The sequence below is a fragment of the Macaca nemestrina genome, chromosome 8 (genome assembly GCF_043159975.1).
Source record: "Macaca nemestrina isolate mMacNem1 chromosome 8, mMacNem.hap1, whole genome shotgun sequence".
NCBI lineage: Eukaryota > Metazoa > Chordata > Mammalia > Primates > Cercopithecidae > Macaca > Macaca nemestrina.
The window spans coordinates 117,553,491-117,568,302 of NC_092132.1; the positions used below are offsets into that span (position 1 = coordinate 117,553,491).

General features: G+C 36.7%; 1 protein-coding gene across 4 annotated transcripts in view; it reads right to left on the reverse strand.

The window, feature by feature from the left end:
- LOC105476597 (potassium calcium-activated channel subfamily U member 1) overlaps positions 1-13,693 on the reverse strand; it is a 166,682-nt gene extending 152,989 nt beyond the window's left edge. For 2 of the 4 annotated variants that reach the window (XM_071068397.1, XM_071068396.1), the window contains exons 1-2: positions 13,433-13,693; positions 10,299-10,418 (exon numbers count right to left, since the gene is read on the reverse strand). In XM_071068397.1, the coding sequence (XP_070924498.1) occupies positions 10,299-10,418; positions 13,433-13,627 (315 nt within the window). In that variant the 5' untranslated portion in view covers positions 13,628-13,693. The remainder of the gene's footprint in view (positions 1-10,298; positions 10,419-13,432) is intronic. The other 2 variants (XM_071068394.1, XM_071068395.1) reach the window with 1 other exon arrangement.
- Between the last annotated feature and the right edge of the window lie 1,119 nt (positions 13,694-14,812).

Genomic DNA, 14,812 nt, shown 5'->3' on the forward strand with positions numbered 1-14,812 from the left:
CTTTCTAACATGTCCCTTTCAATCATTCAGCAAATAATTAAGGATATGGAAAACACATATAACATAATTAGTATTGCTTATACATCAAACAGATAATATATAGTCTTTCAAAATTCCATTACATGGTAATAAAAATTGATCATGTACTAGGCAACAAAGAATTTCTCCATAAATTCTGTGAAGTAGAAATCATAAAAGCTTTGACATTCTTGGACCATAAATTTCTACCAAAGTAGAAAAGATAGCCACTCTATCCCCAATTGAAAACCCCTCCATCCAAGGAAAGTGAAAGCACACAACATTTCTCTAAATAGATCATGAATCAAACAAGAAATCAAAATTAAAATTTAAACAACTTAAAAGATGAATTATGCATCAATAAAAATAAAAGCATTACTTGCCAGAGTCTCTGAGATATAGCCAAAGAAGTACTCCGAGGAAAAATTCTGATACAATTAATTTCAACTCAAGAAACTGGAAAATGTGGCCAGCCCAGATGGCTGTTTCCACGGTGAAGGCTGTGCAAGATAGTGGGACCTAACCTGGGCTTGTGGTGCTGTCCTGCGCCTCTGGGCTAAGTTGAGGGAGATGATGAATCTCTGGTCCTGAATACGGGGATACCCAGACTGACAACGAATATTACCCAAGCCCACGGCCAAGCTCATCCAGAGGGCAAAGGATGAGCTGGATCTCAGAAAGACACTTATCAAAGCTGCCCCAGTCAAGAACACAAACTGTGTTGGAAGATCCAGTGGTCCAGTGAATTCATCAACACGATGATGAATTCATCATCATGGAAGGAGGAAGTCAAGTACAGCCAGAGCCTTTAGGGCACAGACTCAGGGAACTATGGACAGAATAAGTTTGGAAAGTATCACGCTGCTTCTGCAAAGGAAGGGGTAAGTGTCCAGCCCAACCCCCACACCACCTTCCACCAACCACTGAGGAATTTTCCTCAAGTGCCAGCCTGGGATGGATCAGGTACATACCCTCCAGGGGCCATTTCTACCAAGCCCCTGTGCCCCTCATTGATCAGCCACTTCCTGGCTTTGAAGTGGATGATTACTGACAGCATGGACAAGGCATGAATGTGGATGCCAGACGTGAGGGGGGTTACTGCTAGAGCTGCTGGGTATCTGCAATCAGGGTCAGTGATTAAGAGTAAGTGCCAAGTACATGAGACGTCCAAGACTAGTCACTGCTGGTAACAGAGGCAGGTAGAGGCTCCAGGGGGAAGGAGCCCAGGCCCCTCTGCCAAAGCCAACAGTGTGAGCCACTGCCACTGAAAACCTGTGCTGAGGATGTTATTTTTAAATGGCAAGCTTCACAAGAACCATTGAGCAATGTGTTTATTACCCATTAATCCTTTTTGCCCTGTGGGCTAGAATTAGCTCTCCCTGCCCCACCTCCTTGCAAAGAGGAAATGTGGATTTGGGGATTCCTCTCAAGAAACTTAGGGCCCAACCAGACTTCCCTTTCCTCAGCTTGGGATGGACTTTTGTTTTTTATGGTTTTGTTTTTGTTGAGACAGGGTTTTGCTCTGTTGCCCAGGCTGGAGTGGGTGGTGCAGTCTCAGCTCACTGTAGCCTCAGCCTCCTGGGCTCAGGTAATCCTCCTACCTCAGCCTCTCAATTAAATAGATGGGACCACAGGTGTGCGTCACCATGCCTGGGTAATTATATTTTTATTTTTTGTACAAATGAGGTCTCACTATGTTGCCAGGCTGGTCTCAGGCTCCTTGGCTCAAGTGATTCTACTGCCTCAGCCTCCCAAAGTCCTGGGATTATAGGAATGAACCATCATGCCTGGACAGGATGGACTTTTGGATGGTAAGAGGAAGCAGTTTGGGTATCAGAAAAAGTTTATGAGAAAATGCTCATCCTGAACTGGTGGTGTAGCATGTGATACATTCACATAACTGACTAGAGGGGGAGAAAAGGAAAATTAAGGTAAAATGGAAAAAACCATATTAAAATTAAGAAGGCTAAGGAAGATATTAATTACACATATATGTGTGTGTATAAATTGTACACACACACTGAAGTATATATATATACACATACATCTATGTAGAATTAATGAATAAAGCTACTTTTCTTCATGAGACTAATGAAACATATACATCTCCAAAAAGGCTAAATGAGACCAAAAGGAAGGAACATGACCCATGAGGAAAGGGGAAGAAGGGTGCAAATTAGAGAAAAAGAGGCATACCAAACAAAAGCAAAGAAAAAAGGTTCTTTCTAATCAAAGCTGTAATTTAATCTGTGGGGCCATCAAGGAGACAAAATTGTCTTCTCTCTGTTGGCTCCTCTTCTTTGGAAAATGACCTGTAACTTGCTTTCATTTAAAACCAAGGTGACTATATTATTTATTGTCCAAATATATAGACTCTTTTTTTTTTTTTTTTTTAAAGAGACAGAGTCTCGCTCTGTCACCCAGGCTGGAGTACAGTGGCACAATCTCAACTCACTGCAACCTCTGCCTCCCAAGTTGAAGTGATACTTCTGCCTCAGTCTCCTGAGTAGCTGGGATTACAGGCGAGCGCTACCACGCCTGGCTAATTTTTGCATATTTAGTAGAGACGGGGTTTCACCATGTTGGTCTCAAACTCCTGACCTCATGATCCGCCTGCCTTGGCCTCCCAGAGTGCTGGGATTACAGGCATGAACCACTGCACCTGGCCATACATAGATTTTTAAGAATAAAAGAGGCTCTATTAACAATTATACTAGGACAACTAGCAGAAATCTGTGTTTATGATCATCCTAGTTACAACATAAAATGTCATGTTGATTAGTAATTACTGCTTAATGCCTCTAACAAATATTATTTCCAGTAATAAACAAATGGAAAAATGGGACAGCAGGTTTGAAATCTCAAGATAGGTGCAAGAAACTCAAAGGGAATCTAAATTTCCTGACATCTGCCTCAAAATATTATTTTGTATATTTTTTTCTGTATTGAATTGTCATGATAATTTTTATTAAACAACATAAGCTGATCATTGCAAAACATAAAAAGTAAAATTTTATAAAACATTCACCCATGAGATGGACTTTTCAAATTAATGTTGGTATTTATAGATATCACTTATTGTTAGAATGAGACAGGGTTCAACATCAATATTAGTCATTGTTTATGTTTATAGATATAAGTCCTGAGATATTTTCTTTATAAAAATATTAATAACAATACCTATATATGCTTATTATATGCACAACCTATGTATATTTTACACTTATTAACTCATGTAATAATGACAACACTACAGTAATGATTATAATGTTAACTCATTCTTATGTTTTAGCTTGTTTATTGAAATCTATAGATAGCATTTTTCATCCCCACTGTATAATTTTTACATTATATTTCTATGAGATATGTGTCAATTTCCTCATTTAAAAAGGAGGTAATGATAGTGCCTCTCTTGAAAAACGGATTGTGAAATGGTAGTGGGGGAAAGGAAAGTGAGCATGTGGAGTTCGCAGCTTCATCAATGTTAGGAAGTAGAACCAAGGAAAGCTGGAGAACCGTTCCACCTGCTGACCCCTCAGAAACCTGTTGGCATCCCTCCCTTTCTCGCGGGGTGTATCCCTATTTGAAGACAGGATCTATGGACTAACCTGAATTCAGATCTAATTTTACCTCCACTGGCTTCACTGGCCATTCACTTTACTACTCTCCACAAAGAAGTGCCACAAGAAGTAACACATTATTTCAAAATTTATATTTGTAGATACAATTATGGGAGGACAAGAGTATCCCAAGTGGCCTGAACACCTAAATAAAATAAATCTGACAATGTTGCTGAGAATTTGCAGAGCTTTGAAGGAAGAAACTCATGGCAGTAGGTACTTGCTTCTGGGGATAGGGGTAAGGAAGGAACTTAGTTTTTACTTTGTACTTTTAAAATACTGTATCATGTGCATGAAAAGATAAACAATAATATCCATAAATGATCAGTGCAGAAAAAAACATAAACAAGGTAATCATCTGCCAAAAACATTTCTAGGACGGTAGTGTAGTGTTTCCTGCCAGTGTTTTCTTTGTTCATATGATAGTGATCTCTAAACTGTATTCTCATCATATATATGTCAAAGTACATTCTTGATGCTTGATGGTATATTCAATATAAAATATGGAATAAGGAAAGGAAGAAAACAAAGATAAAGATACAGCTTATCTCAAGGTGGTGGAAAAGGTTTATTTTATTTTCACATAAACAATGCATATAAAATATGAAGAAACTGATCTTTTCCAGTATGTTTTATGTTTTTCTTATTTTTTTCCCTAGAGGTTGCATTACATTAGGAAAATGAGCAAAAATAGCAAAATAAGTTATTTAGTCATTCCAAACACCATTTTTGAAATATTCTTTCCCATTTCGAAATGAATTATGATGCTTTATTTGTGCATTTAGTTCTTCTTTATACTAAGGTTGACAACTGTTGTTGTTGCTAGGGGCTTAATTTATCTACAGAGAGGATTACATGTTCATAGAAAAAGTTATGCATTTACAGAAAGGATTTAAGGCAGAATATAAAAACACAAATGCTAGATTACCTGGAAAAAAAAAAAAAAAGAGAGATGCCAGAGAAGCCAGAAAAACAGAATGTGAACGTACAGTAGTGCTTAGGATGATGCTAAAAATAGATACACTTGCTAAAAATAAGCCGTAATTTTGGTTTTACATTTTCTAGCCACAAAGCAATAGAGAATTACAGTCAGTTACATAATTAACTACAACACAAAATCTCAAAAAGGAATAAGATAATTGTTTGAGAATAGGATCATATTTGGAACTAAATTTAGAAGAAAAATTTTTTTCTGCAGGTAGTTGGTATAACATACCTAACCCATAAATGCACTAAACATCAAACCCATAGATGCTACAGAGTTGATCAACACCTTGTCATTCCATTAATATTAATAATATAGGAAGACTTCTAGAGGGCATGCTTGTTTGAAGGGAATCTTTTTATTTTACTGTTGGAGTTTCCTTCTCACGTTCCTTCTTTCTCTTTTCCTCTTTCTCGTTTTCCTTTTTTTTCCCCATCTTCCTAGTTTCCTCTTCCTCCTTCTTCCTTTTCTTAGACTTCTATTGAGTGGTTGCCCATGTATTCTCCCTCAAAGTGTTAAGGGCATTAGTTTTTAGGGTATATAAAATTTGCTATTTGGGGGGATTTTCATGTAAGTACTGTGTCTTCATTGGAAAAGAAAATGTAATGCTTTCTTTTCCATGACCTGGAGCTGTTTAATTAGCATTAGAGAGATCTACTCCTTGATGGTTTTATAGACTAGTCCTTGAAATCATCCAAGTCTCTCCTCAAAGGGGCAAAAAGGGAGGGTGATGATGATTATGGGTCTTTGACAACTTTGTTTTTTCCAGATACTGGTCTGTTTGAATTTCTCCTTTTATGGACAGTTTTGGTAATTCATATTATCATAAGAAATCATCTAGTTTTCAAAATTAATTGCATATATATTTTTTTCAATTTCCTTTTTATCTGTACTTATTTTCTCATTTAAATGTCTTATTTCATATATTTGTTCTTTTTCCTTTTTTTCCCTTGTTTATAGACTAGCTATTGATTTCTCTATTTCATTGCTTGAAGTAATCAACTGTTTTATAATTCATTATTTTCTAACTATCTTTTAAATTTATTCTGCTTAGATTTAATGTTTTTATTCCCTAACTTTTTGCATTTGATACTTAGTTCACTTATTTTAATTACTTTTTCATTTATCAAAATAACTTTTTAATGTTTTACATATCGTTGGGGTTATATTTTTGGTGCAGTGATGTTAATGATGTTATATCTTCTTTGTGGTTTGTTACATTTATCATTTCAAAGGTTATGGTTGAATTTTGTTGAATTTAAAGTTATGTGATATTAAAATTGTACTCCTAATTTCTTTTTTTTGTGTGTGAATATTTTATTTATTTATTTATTTATTATTATTATTATTATTATTATACTTTAAGTTCTAGGGTACATGTGCATAATGTGCAGGTTTGTTACATATGTATACTTGTGCCATGTTGGTGTGCTGCACCCATCAACTCGTCAGCACCCATCAACTCGTCATTTACATCAGTTATAACTCCCAATGCCATCCCTTCCCCCTCCCCCCTCCCCATGATAGGCCCCGGTATGTGATGTTCCCCTTCCTGAGTCCAAGTGATCTCATTGTTCAGTTCCCACCTATGAGTGAGAACATGTGGTGTTTGGTTTTCTGTTCTTGTGATAGTTTGCTAAGAATGATGGTTTCCAGCTGCATCCATGTCCCTACTGTACTCCTAATTTCTACCATCATTTTCCTGGCTTACTTTTAACAATTCCTCTATTTTCAGCCTTTAGTGCCTGTTGAACCTTAAAATATAATCAGACCATGTCAACTCATGCTTTAAGATCTCAGATATCCCTTTACTTTAGAATAGAGTGATTCCCTTTGAGTCTTTTAGCTCCTCCCTATGAATCTTAAGACATTGAGCCATTTTACAGTCTCTTGTAAGACCTCGCTGTCCCCTGCCCTCCATGTCCCTAGCATAGGAGCCTCCTTCTGGTACTTGCAGTAAACTCTTGTGGCACTCTTTGACTCCACAATTCTATTCTCTCAATCTGGAACTCTATTCCCTTAATTCTTCAATTGCTTTATTCTTTGTCATCATGCTTCAGCTCAAATCTTACCTTTTTAGAGATTTTTTCTATCATCACTGTGATCTAACTCTGTAACAACCATATCTCACAAACACTTCACTCACATTTCCCTCATGGCACTCCTTATCTGAATTTATTTATTTACATATGTATGTAATTTTCATATCTACCCTCACTAGAATTTAAGTTTCTTAAATGCAAGTTTCTTGCGTGAATTCTCCACTATACCTAGAGTGTTTGCCTAGCATGTACTTGGCAAACAATAAATATTTGCTGAAAGAAGTAAAAGAACTTCCAACACTATGTTGAATAGGAGTGGTGAGAGAGGGCATCCCTGTCTTGTGTCAGTTTTCAAAGGGAATGCTTCCAGTTTTTGCCCAATCAGTATGATATTGGCTATGGGTTTGTCATAAATAGCTCTTATTATTTTGAGATACGTTCCATCAATACCGAATTTGTTGAGCGTTTTTAGCATGAAGGGCTGTTGAATTTTGTCAAAGGCCTTTTCTGCATCTATTGAGATAATCATGTGGTTTTTGTCTTTGGTCCTGTTTATATGCTAGATTACGTTTATTGATTTGTGTATGTTGAACCAGCCTTGCATTTCAGGGATGAAGCCCACTTGATCATGGTGGATAAGCTTTTTGATGTGCTGCTGGATTCGGTTTGCCAGTATTTTATTGAGGATTTTTGCATCGATGTTCATCAGAGCTATTGGTCTAAAACTCTCTTTTTTTGTTGTATCTCTGTCAGGCTTTGGTATCAGGATGATGTTGGCCTCGTAAAATGAGTTAGGGAGTATTCCCTCTTTTCTATTGATTGGAATAGTTTCAGAAGGAATGGTACCAACTCCTCCTTGTACCTCCGGTAGAATTCGGCTGTGAATTCGTCTGGTCCTGGATGTTTTTTGGTTGGTAGGCTATTAATTATTGCCTCAATTTCAGAGCCTGCTATTGGTCTATTCAGGGATTCAGCTTCTTTCTGGTTTAGTCTTGGAACTAGAAATACCATTTGACCCAGCCATCCCATTACTGGGGATATACCCAAAGGATTATAAGTCATGCTGCTATAAAGACACATGCACATGTATGTTTATTGCAGCACTATTCACAATAGCAAAGACTTGGAATCAACCCAAATGTCCATCAATGACAGACTGGATTAAGAATATGTGGCACATATATACCATGGAATACTAGGCAACCATAAAAAAGGATGAGTTTGTGTCCTTTGTAGGGACATAGATGCAGCTGGAAACCATCATTCTCAGCAAACTATCGCAAGAACAGAAAACCAAATACCGCATATTCTCACTCACAGGTGGGAATTGAACATTGAGATCACTTGGACACAGGAAGGGGAACATCACACACCGGGTCCTATTGTGGGGAGTGGGTGGGGGGGCGGATAGCATTAGGAGATATACCTAATATAAATGACGAGTTAATGGGTGCAGCACACCAACATGGCACGTGTGTGTGTATATATATATATATATGTATATATATGTAACAAACCTGCACATTGTACACATGTACCCTAGAACTTAAAGTATTAAAATAAAAAAAGAAGTAAAAGAATTACAAAGGAAGGAAAGAAGGATAGAAGGAAGGAAGCCTTCCTTTTAAGCCGTTTTATTCTCTTAAAACTGTACTTGGGATCTCTAAGAGGCTCAGTTTTGGCTTTCGATGCTAGAGTATTTTTTTTTAGATGGGGTCTCTCTCTGTCGCCCAGGCTGGAGTGCAGTGGCATGATCACAGCTCACTGCAGCACTGCAGCCTTGACCACTTGGGCTCAAGTGATCCTCCTATCTCAGCCTCCTGAGTAGCTGGGACCACAGGTGCAGGCCAATATACTGAGTTAACTTTTAAATTACTTGTGGAGGTGAGGTCTTGCTATGCTGCTCAGGCTGGTCTTGATCTCCTGGGCTCAAGCAATCCTCCTGCTTTGCCTCTCAAAGTGCTAGATTACAGGCATGAGCCAGCGCACCCGGCCTGAAGTATTTATTCTAATCTAAGCTTTACTCCTTGCCTCCTGCTGTTCCAACTAGATAATCACCAGCTGTTATAGGTTAAAATAATACAGTTTCCCTTTGTTAAATAAGTAATTTTTATTGGTATGGTAATTTTTCATCATTCCTTTCCCACCCACTTCCCATATGCAATGCTCATATGATGGATGTTGTAAGTTCCCTTCTCCCTCACCCTAGTGACCTTTAATATATTATTCCCAAAGTTTCTCACACAAACATGACTTGAACGTTTGAAGAACATTGAATCCTAACCAAGAAATCCTTGATATCATCAGAGAGAATTACAAAATCCTTCTGCAATGGGTCATACCCACAGAGATTTCAGGAAAAGAGATAAAAAACTTTAGAAGACAGAAAAAGGAGAGGCACATTTCCAGATGACTCAACATTCCCTGCAGCTTTTATGAAAGCAGTTTTACTTAATACTTCCAACCAAGCGTTAGCAATGTATGAGATCAGAATTAAACAGTAACTGGAAAAGGGCCATGTTTTTGCTAGTTATAAGAAACAGAGGATAATCTTTAGCTCACACGAACCTACTTCCATTATAAGACCATCTGATGGCAGCAGACCCCTAATTATGAATTTCATCTTTTCATATTTTAGATCAAACCACACTACTGAAAGGATGATCAGCGCAATCTTCATTTACAGGGCATCTGCTATATCCAGATAATGGGAAATAAACAGTTCCATGACATAGTATGGACAGGAGCTCACTGTACTCTGAGAGAGAGAGGCATGTGCACAGATAATTTTAATAGCAATGCTCAACAAATATTAAAGAAGCTAGAGGAGGAGCTCTTAATAAAGAGGTAAGGTTAGGATGCCCCAAAGAGATGATGCCCAAAGTGAGATTTAATATGTTCAAATTACCGAGATTAAAATAGGAAGTAGAGGGATAAATATCATAGAGGGACACTAAAGGCTACTTTGCATAATGATATAAAGAGGTCTATTGAAATCAAAGGAGAGGAAAGTAGCTATATATTTCAGGTCTGATTCGTTTACTAAACATTTTTTGAAAATATCTATGTGCACACCCATCTGCATATATAAGGAGAACCAAACGCTCACAACCATTGCCCTAACAAAGCTTTCTTCCTTGTGGAAAGACTGACAATAAATATAAAATATAATTATAATACATAATTAGTAATTATATAATTATAAATATATATCATTAATTAGTAAATATATAATATTACAATTACTATTTATAAATATATGATTAGTAATTAACTATAATTAGGAAGATTATAATTATTAATAATTATATAATTATTCCATATAATTACATGTTATTACAGATAATGTATTATATACTATTAATTATATAACATTAATAATATATATGATTTACATTAATATATAATAATATAATACAATTATTAGTAATTATATTCACTCCAGATATAAAGCAAGATAATGGGTAAAGAGTGGTAGACACAGGGAGGTGGGGACGGGGAGGTGGTGATATTATAGATAAGACGACCAAAGGAACATCAGTTGTTTACCTAGAGAATCAATTGATTTATACTGACTATAATCACACCTATGGCTAAAGTTTGTTAGCAAGCTAACACTGAAAATGTACTTACCAACACTTGCCCCACAAAGGTCTGGGCCGAAAGCAACATTTCTATACGATCACGAAATCGTCCGTGGAAGTGGAGGCTTCTTACATGGTTCCTACGGATGCTACCTGATGTGAACAGTTCCTACAATCGAGAGAAAGAAATTGACAATGCGAGCTGGATCTGAGAGAAAGAAATCTGTTTTACTTATGTTGATAGAGCCTCTTGTGATGGTATCAGTCGAAAACCACTCTACCTTGTCCAAACCAGGGAACCCTGAAGTTGCTTATTCAATATTTCATAATACGGATTTTACTGGATTTGCATTTTCCTGGTTTTCTGCACAGCTTTTTCTATGCTGAAATTCTGCAATCTTCCTCTATGTCTTTCTCATGTATACTCAGTCCCAGACCCTTCATACTGACATCATTGCAACGATCAGAATTGGGAGCATCATGCTTTCTTCTGCTCTGGGTATAAGTGTAACAGTTTTCATCAAGATATGTGGACAAAGAAAAAAGATTACAAATTGATTTTTTAGGTGATTACTTAAGTGTCTGCATTTTGTGAGACAAGGGAGAAGTTTTCAGCAATTTTGTGTTGCTTTTAGTTTTTTTGGCTGGTATTATATTCTGAAATTATAATCCTTCCTCACATTTATAGAATGTCTTTTTTTTTTTTTTTTTTTTTTTAAGACGGAGTCTCGCTCTGTCACCCAGGCCGGAGTGCAGTGGCCGGATCTCAGCTCACTGCAAGCTCCGCCTCCCGGGTTTACGCCATTCTCCTGCTTCAGCCTCCCGAGTAGCTGGGACTACAGGCGCCCGCCACCTCGCCCGGCTAGTTTTTTTGTATTTTTAGTAGAGACAGGGTTTCACCGTGTTAGCCAGGATGGTCTCCATCTCCTGACCTTGTGATCCGCCCATCTCGGCCTCCCAAAGTGCTGGGATTACAGGCGTGAGCCACCGCGCCCGGCCAGAATGTCTTCACTTATTATATTTAAATGTTACAGTAATCTCATATGATAAAGTTAGGCATGACTAAATAAATTTTATATTGATGTGGAAACCAAGGTATAGAGAAATTAAATGACTTTCCTAATATCAGGCAATGAGGAAAGGCTGGGGCCTGAGCTGGCATTCATTGTTTGCTGATAATATTTTAGAACCACCACAAAGAAATACACAAACCACCTAGGACTACCCACACCAAGCTAAATGACTCCCTCTGACTTTCAAAAAAGCTCATTTTACATGAAACCAAGATTTCCAAAATCAGTTAATGTTTCTACTCATATTTTCTGAATGATAAGAAGAGAAGTCTCATTTAAAAACTCTTTGATAAAAGTTTACATCCTGATCAATTTTTTGTCCTCTAATACACACGACTCATATCTGTTTCTAAATGTTGTCTGAGAATTAATTTAAAAAAATACTAGGTATGACATTAATATAGAATACTCATTTGAATTCCATCATAAAATGGAGCTACCTTCTGTGGAAAAACAAATTGGTCCTAAGATATAATAAAATCATATTTATAGATGTAATAAATGTTTTAAATGCACATTTAAGGAGAGAAATTATAACTCTCCAAATAATTTTTAAAATAACTCTTCACAGTACACCTAGATTTCTGACTTTTTTTTTTTTTTTGCATTTGTCCAACTTCTCCAAAGGCTTAGAGAAAAACAGGTCACTCTTAATTTGATGAAACAAAACAAATTATTGAAAACTAACTCAACTTGATCAAACTCTTTCCTCAAGATTCAAAAGCAGAACGGTACAGCATTCTGGTTGCTCAGGCTCACTTCTTAACATTTCGTAACATTTGCTAAATATTTGTAATTAAAGGATACACCTGGATTGAAGTGTAGACATAAATTACACCCAAAGCAAGAAATGAAAAATATAGGAAATTGACAAATGTACTCTCACATTTTTGTAATCACAGAAAATGAACATAATGGAGAAGAACACTGCCTAGAGCAGAAGACTAAGAAGATTTAAAAATCCTACAAATTCAGTTGTGCATTAACAACAACAAAACAAGGTAGAAAACAGGAGGCAGATTCATCAAGGCTATTTACCCATAAGTCAGTATCCCAGTATTCTTTCTCCAATTATTGTGCCACTGCTTAAAATCCATAATGTACAAATAATCAATAGAATAAACTTGTTTAGGAACAAAATCTATAAGCTTCAATATTGGCTAATTTTCAAATATGGAAAACAAAATTCTATATTACCAATAACCTTAAAAATTATCAATTTATAAATTATATTTTCTGTAGGTTTTAGTACTAAAAGAAATGTTTTAAGCAAATTTTCAATATTATAATGCACAGGTGAAATGTGTTGTGTTATGGAAATTGCTATAATCTATCAGAGAAAGAAAGTTTGGGAAGCAAAAATGGAAACAAACTACACAGGGTATAATAAAACTCTTCGTCTTTGACCTCTGGTAATAGAACATCCATTACACAGCATTTGAGAGCTTTATTTCAAGCTCTTAAGCAATGCCTTATCTGTATAATACATCAGTTATCCTCATCATCATCATTTGCCAGCTGTTATTCAACAACATCAACTCCTGCTAAGGTTGTTTGGTTATAAGAAATGTCCTTGCATCTATGCCTGGATAGCACAGGCATGTATGCATGAGCTTCTCTGTGTATGTGCAACTCAATGTGTTGTCTTCACATAGCATACAAAAGACAATGTACACATGTCAGTACATATGCATTATGCATGAACAATTTATGAAAGCAAGGTTGACGTTGATGTCTTGTTCCCTTTCACCTCCTTTCTACAACCTAGCACAATTGTCTTGTTAAAATTCAAGATAGAGTCATGGACATAATGTTTATGAACCTTTTTTTCAGAACAGTGACCTCCCTTTCCAGAGCTAACATTAATCATTAACCATACAAGACATTGCTTTTTCCAGTGATGGGAGAAAAAAGAGGCCTGACCCTGTCTCTTCAGGCTTCAGAATGTGGCCTGAGGTCTGGCTTACTACCCTTTCTGAGGCACCAGGCCAGAGAAGCTGACTGTGTTAGCCTGAAAAACTGAATGAAGCTTAGATCTTTTGCTGAACACAAAACTACCCCAAACTCATCTGTAACTTCACACAAAGGGATCCCTAATAAGGAAACTGACCAAGATAATTCCTGTTCCCTTGATGATTTGCCATTTTTTAACAGTTCTCCAAATCAGCCTGAAGATCAGCAGGATGATGAGTCCACTGATGAAGGTCATAAAGGAGGAGAGAATGAATGCTACTTGGATCTCAGTTGTGCAGGACATTTTCTGCAAGTCTTCCCAACTTTCATTTCGTAGCTTAGTCTGAAACATGTTTGAAACATCAGTAGAAGGAATGGCCAGACCATTTGATGACGTCGTGGTCACCTGGTAACAATTCCAGGAATCAGAGTTCACTGTACCACAGTGTTCCAACGTTAGGTGTGATAACCAGTGGGAGGTTCCAGGAACAAGGGTCTGCCAATCCCCCGGTGCCAGCTCATGGGTTGTGGACGAATACACAACTGGAGATGGCTGGGGCCTACAATATGAATAGTCAAAAAATCATAATTCTAGATCTGATTGTTACTGACTTTCTCTATGCCTTGAAGAAATCCCTTTATCTATAGCAATGATCAGCTGGTTATCAGTTCAGTTAATGCAGTCAGATAATTTCAAATCAACTCCTTTTGAGTGAAACAACAGCCAACTATGTGTGTGAATGAGTTGGTTCTCCATCTGGGAGGATGCCACGTGCTTAGTAGGCTTGGAAGGACAGAAGAGAGAAGTATTTTAAAGTTTTTGTTTATCCTTTATACAAAGGAGCAGATATGCAGAATGAATAAGTCTAAAAGATTCAGTGTACAGAACAAAGAACATAATTAATAAAATTATTTTATATTCAGGATTTTTGCTAAAAGAGTAGATTTTAAGGGCTCTTGTTACATGCACACACAAAAAAGATTAACTCCGTGAGATGACAGATATGTGAATTTGCTTGACTACAGTCACTGTTTCACTACGCATAAGTATATTAAAAGAGCATTTTGCATTTATACTCATATGTGGAAGCTAAAACAGTGGATCTCATAAAGAAAGAGAGTAGATTTGTGGTTACCAGAGGTCGGGAAGGGTGGCCAAAGAAAGAAGTGGGATAAAGAGAAGTTGATTAATGGGTACAAATATTTGGTTTGATAGAAGAAATAACATATAATGTTCTAAAGATCAGTGAGGTGACTAAAGCTTATGATAATCTATTGTACATTTAAAAATAGCTAGAAGAGAAAAATTTGAATGTTTCTAGCATAAAGAAAATACAAATATGTAAGTTGATTGATATCCCAAGTACACTGACTTGATCTGTACAAATTATGTGAACATATTATCCCACGTGACTTGAAAATATGTGTATCTATTGTGCATCAATCCAAAGAATATCACATTGTACTCCTTAATTACACACAATGAAAATCAAGATTATCTTGAAACAGAAAAAAAAGGGGGTTTGTTTACTCTTTA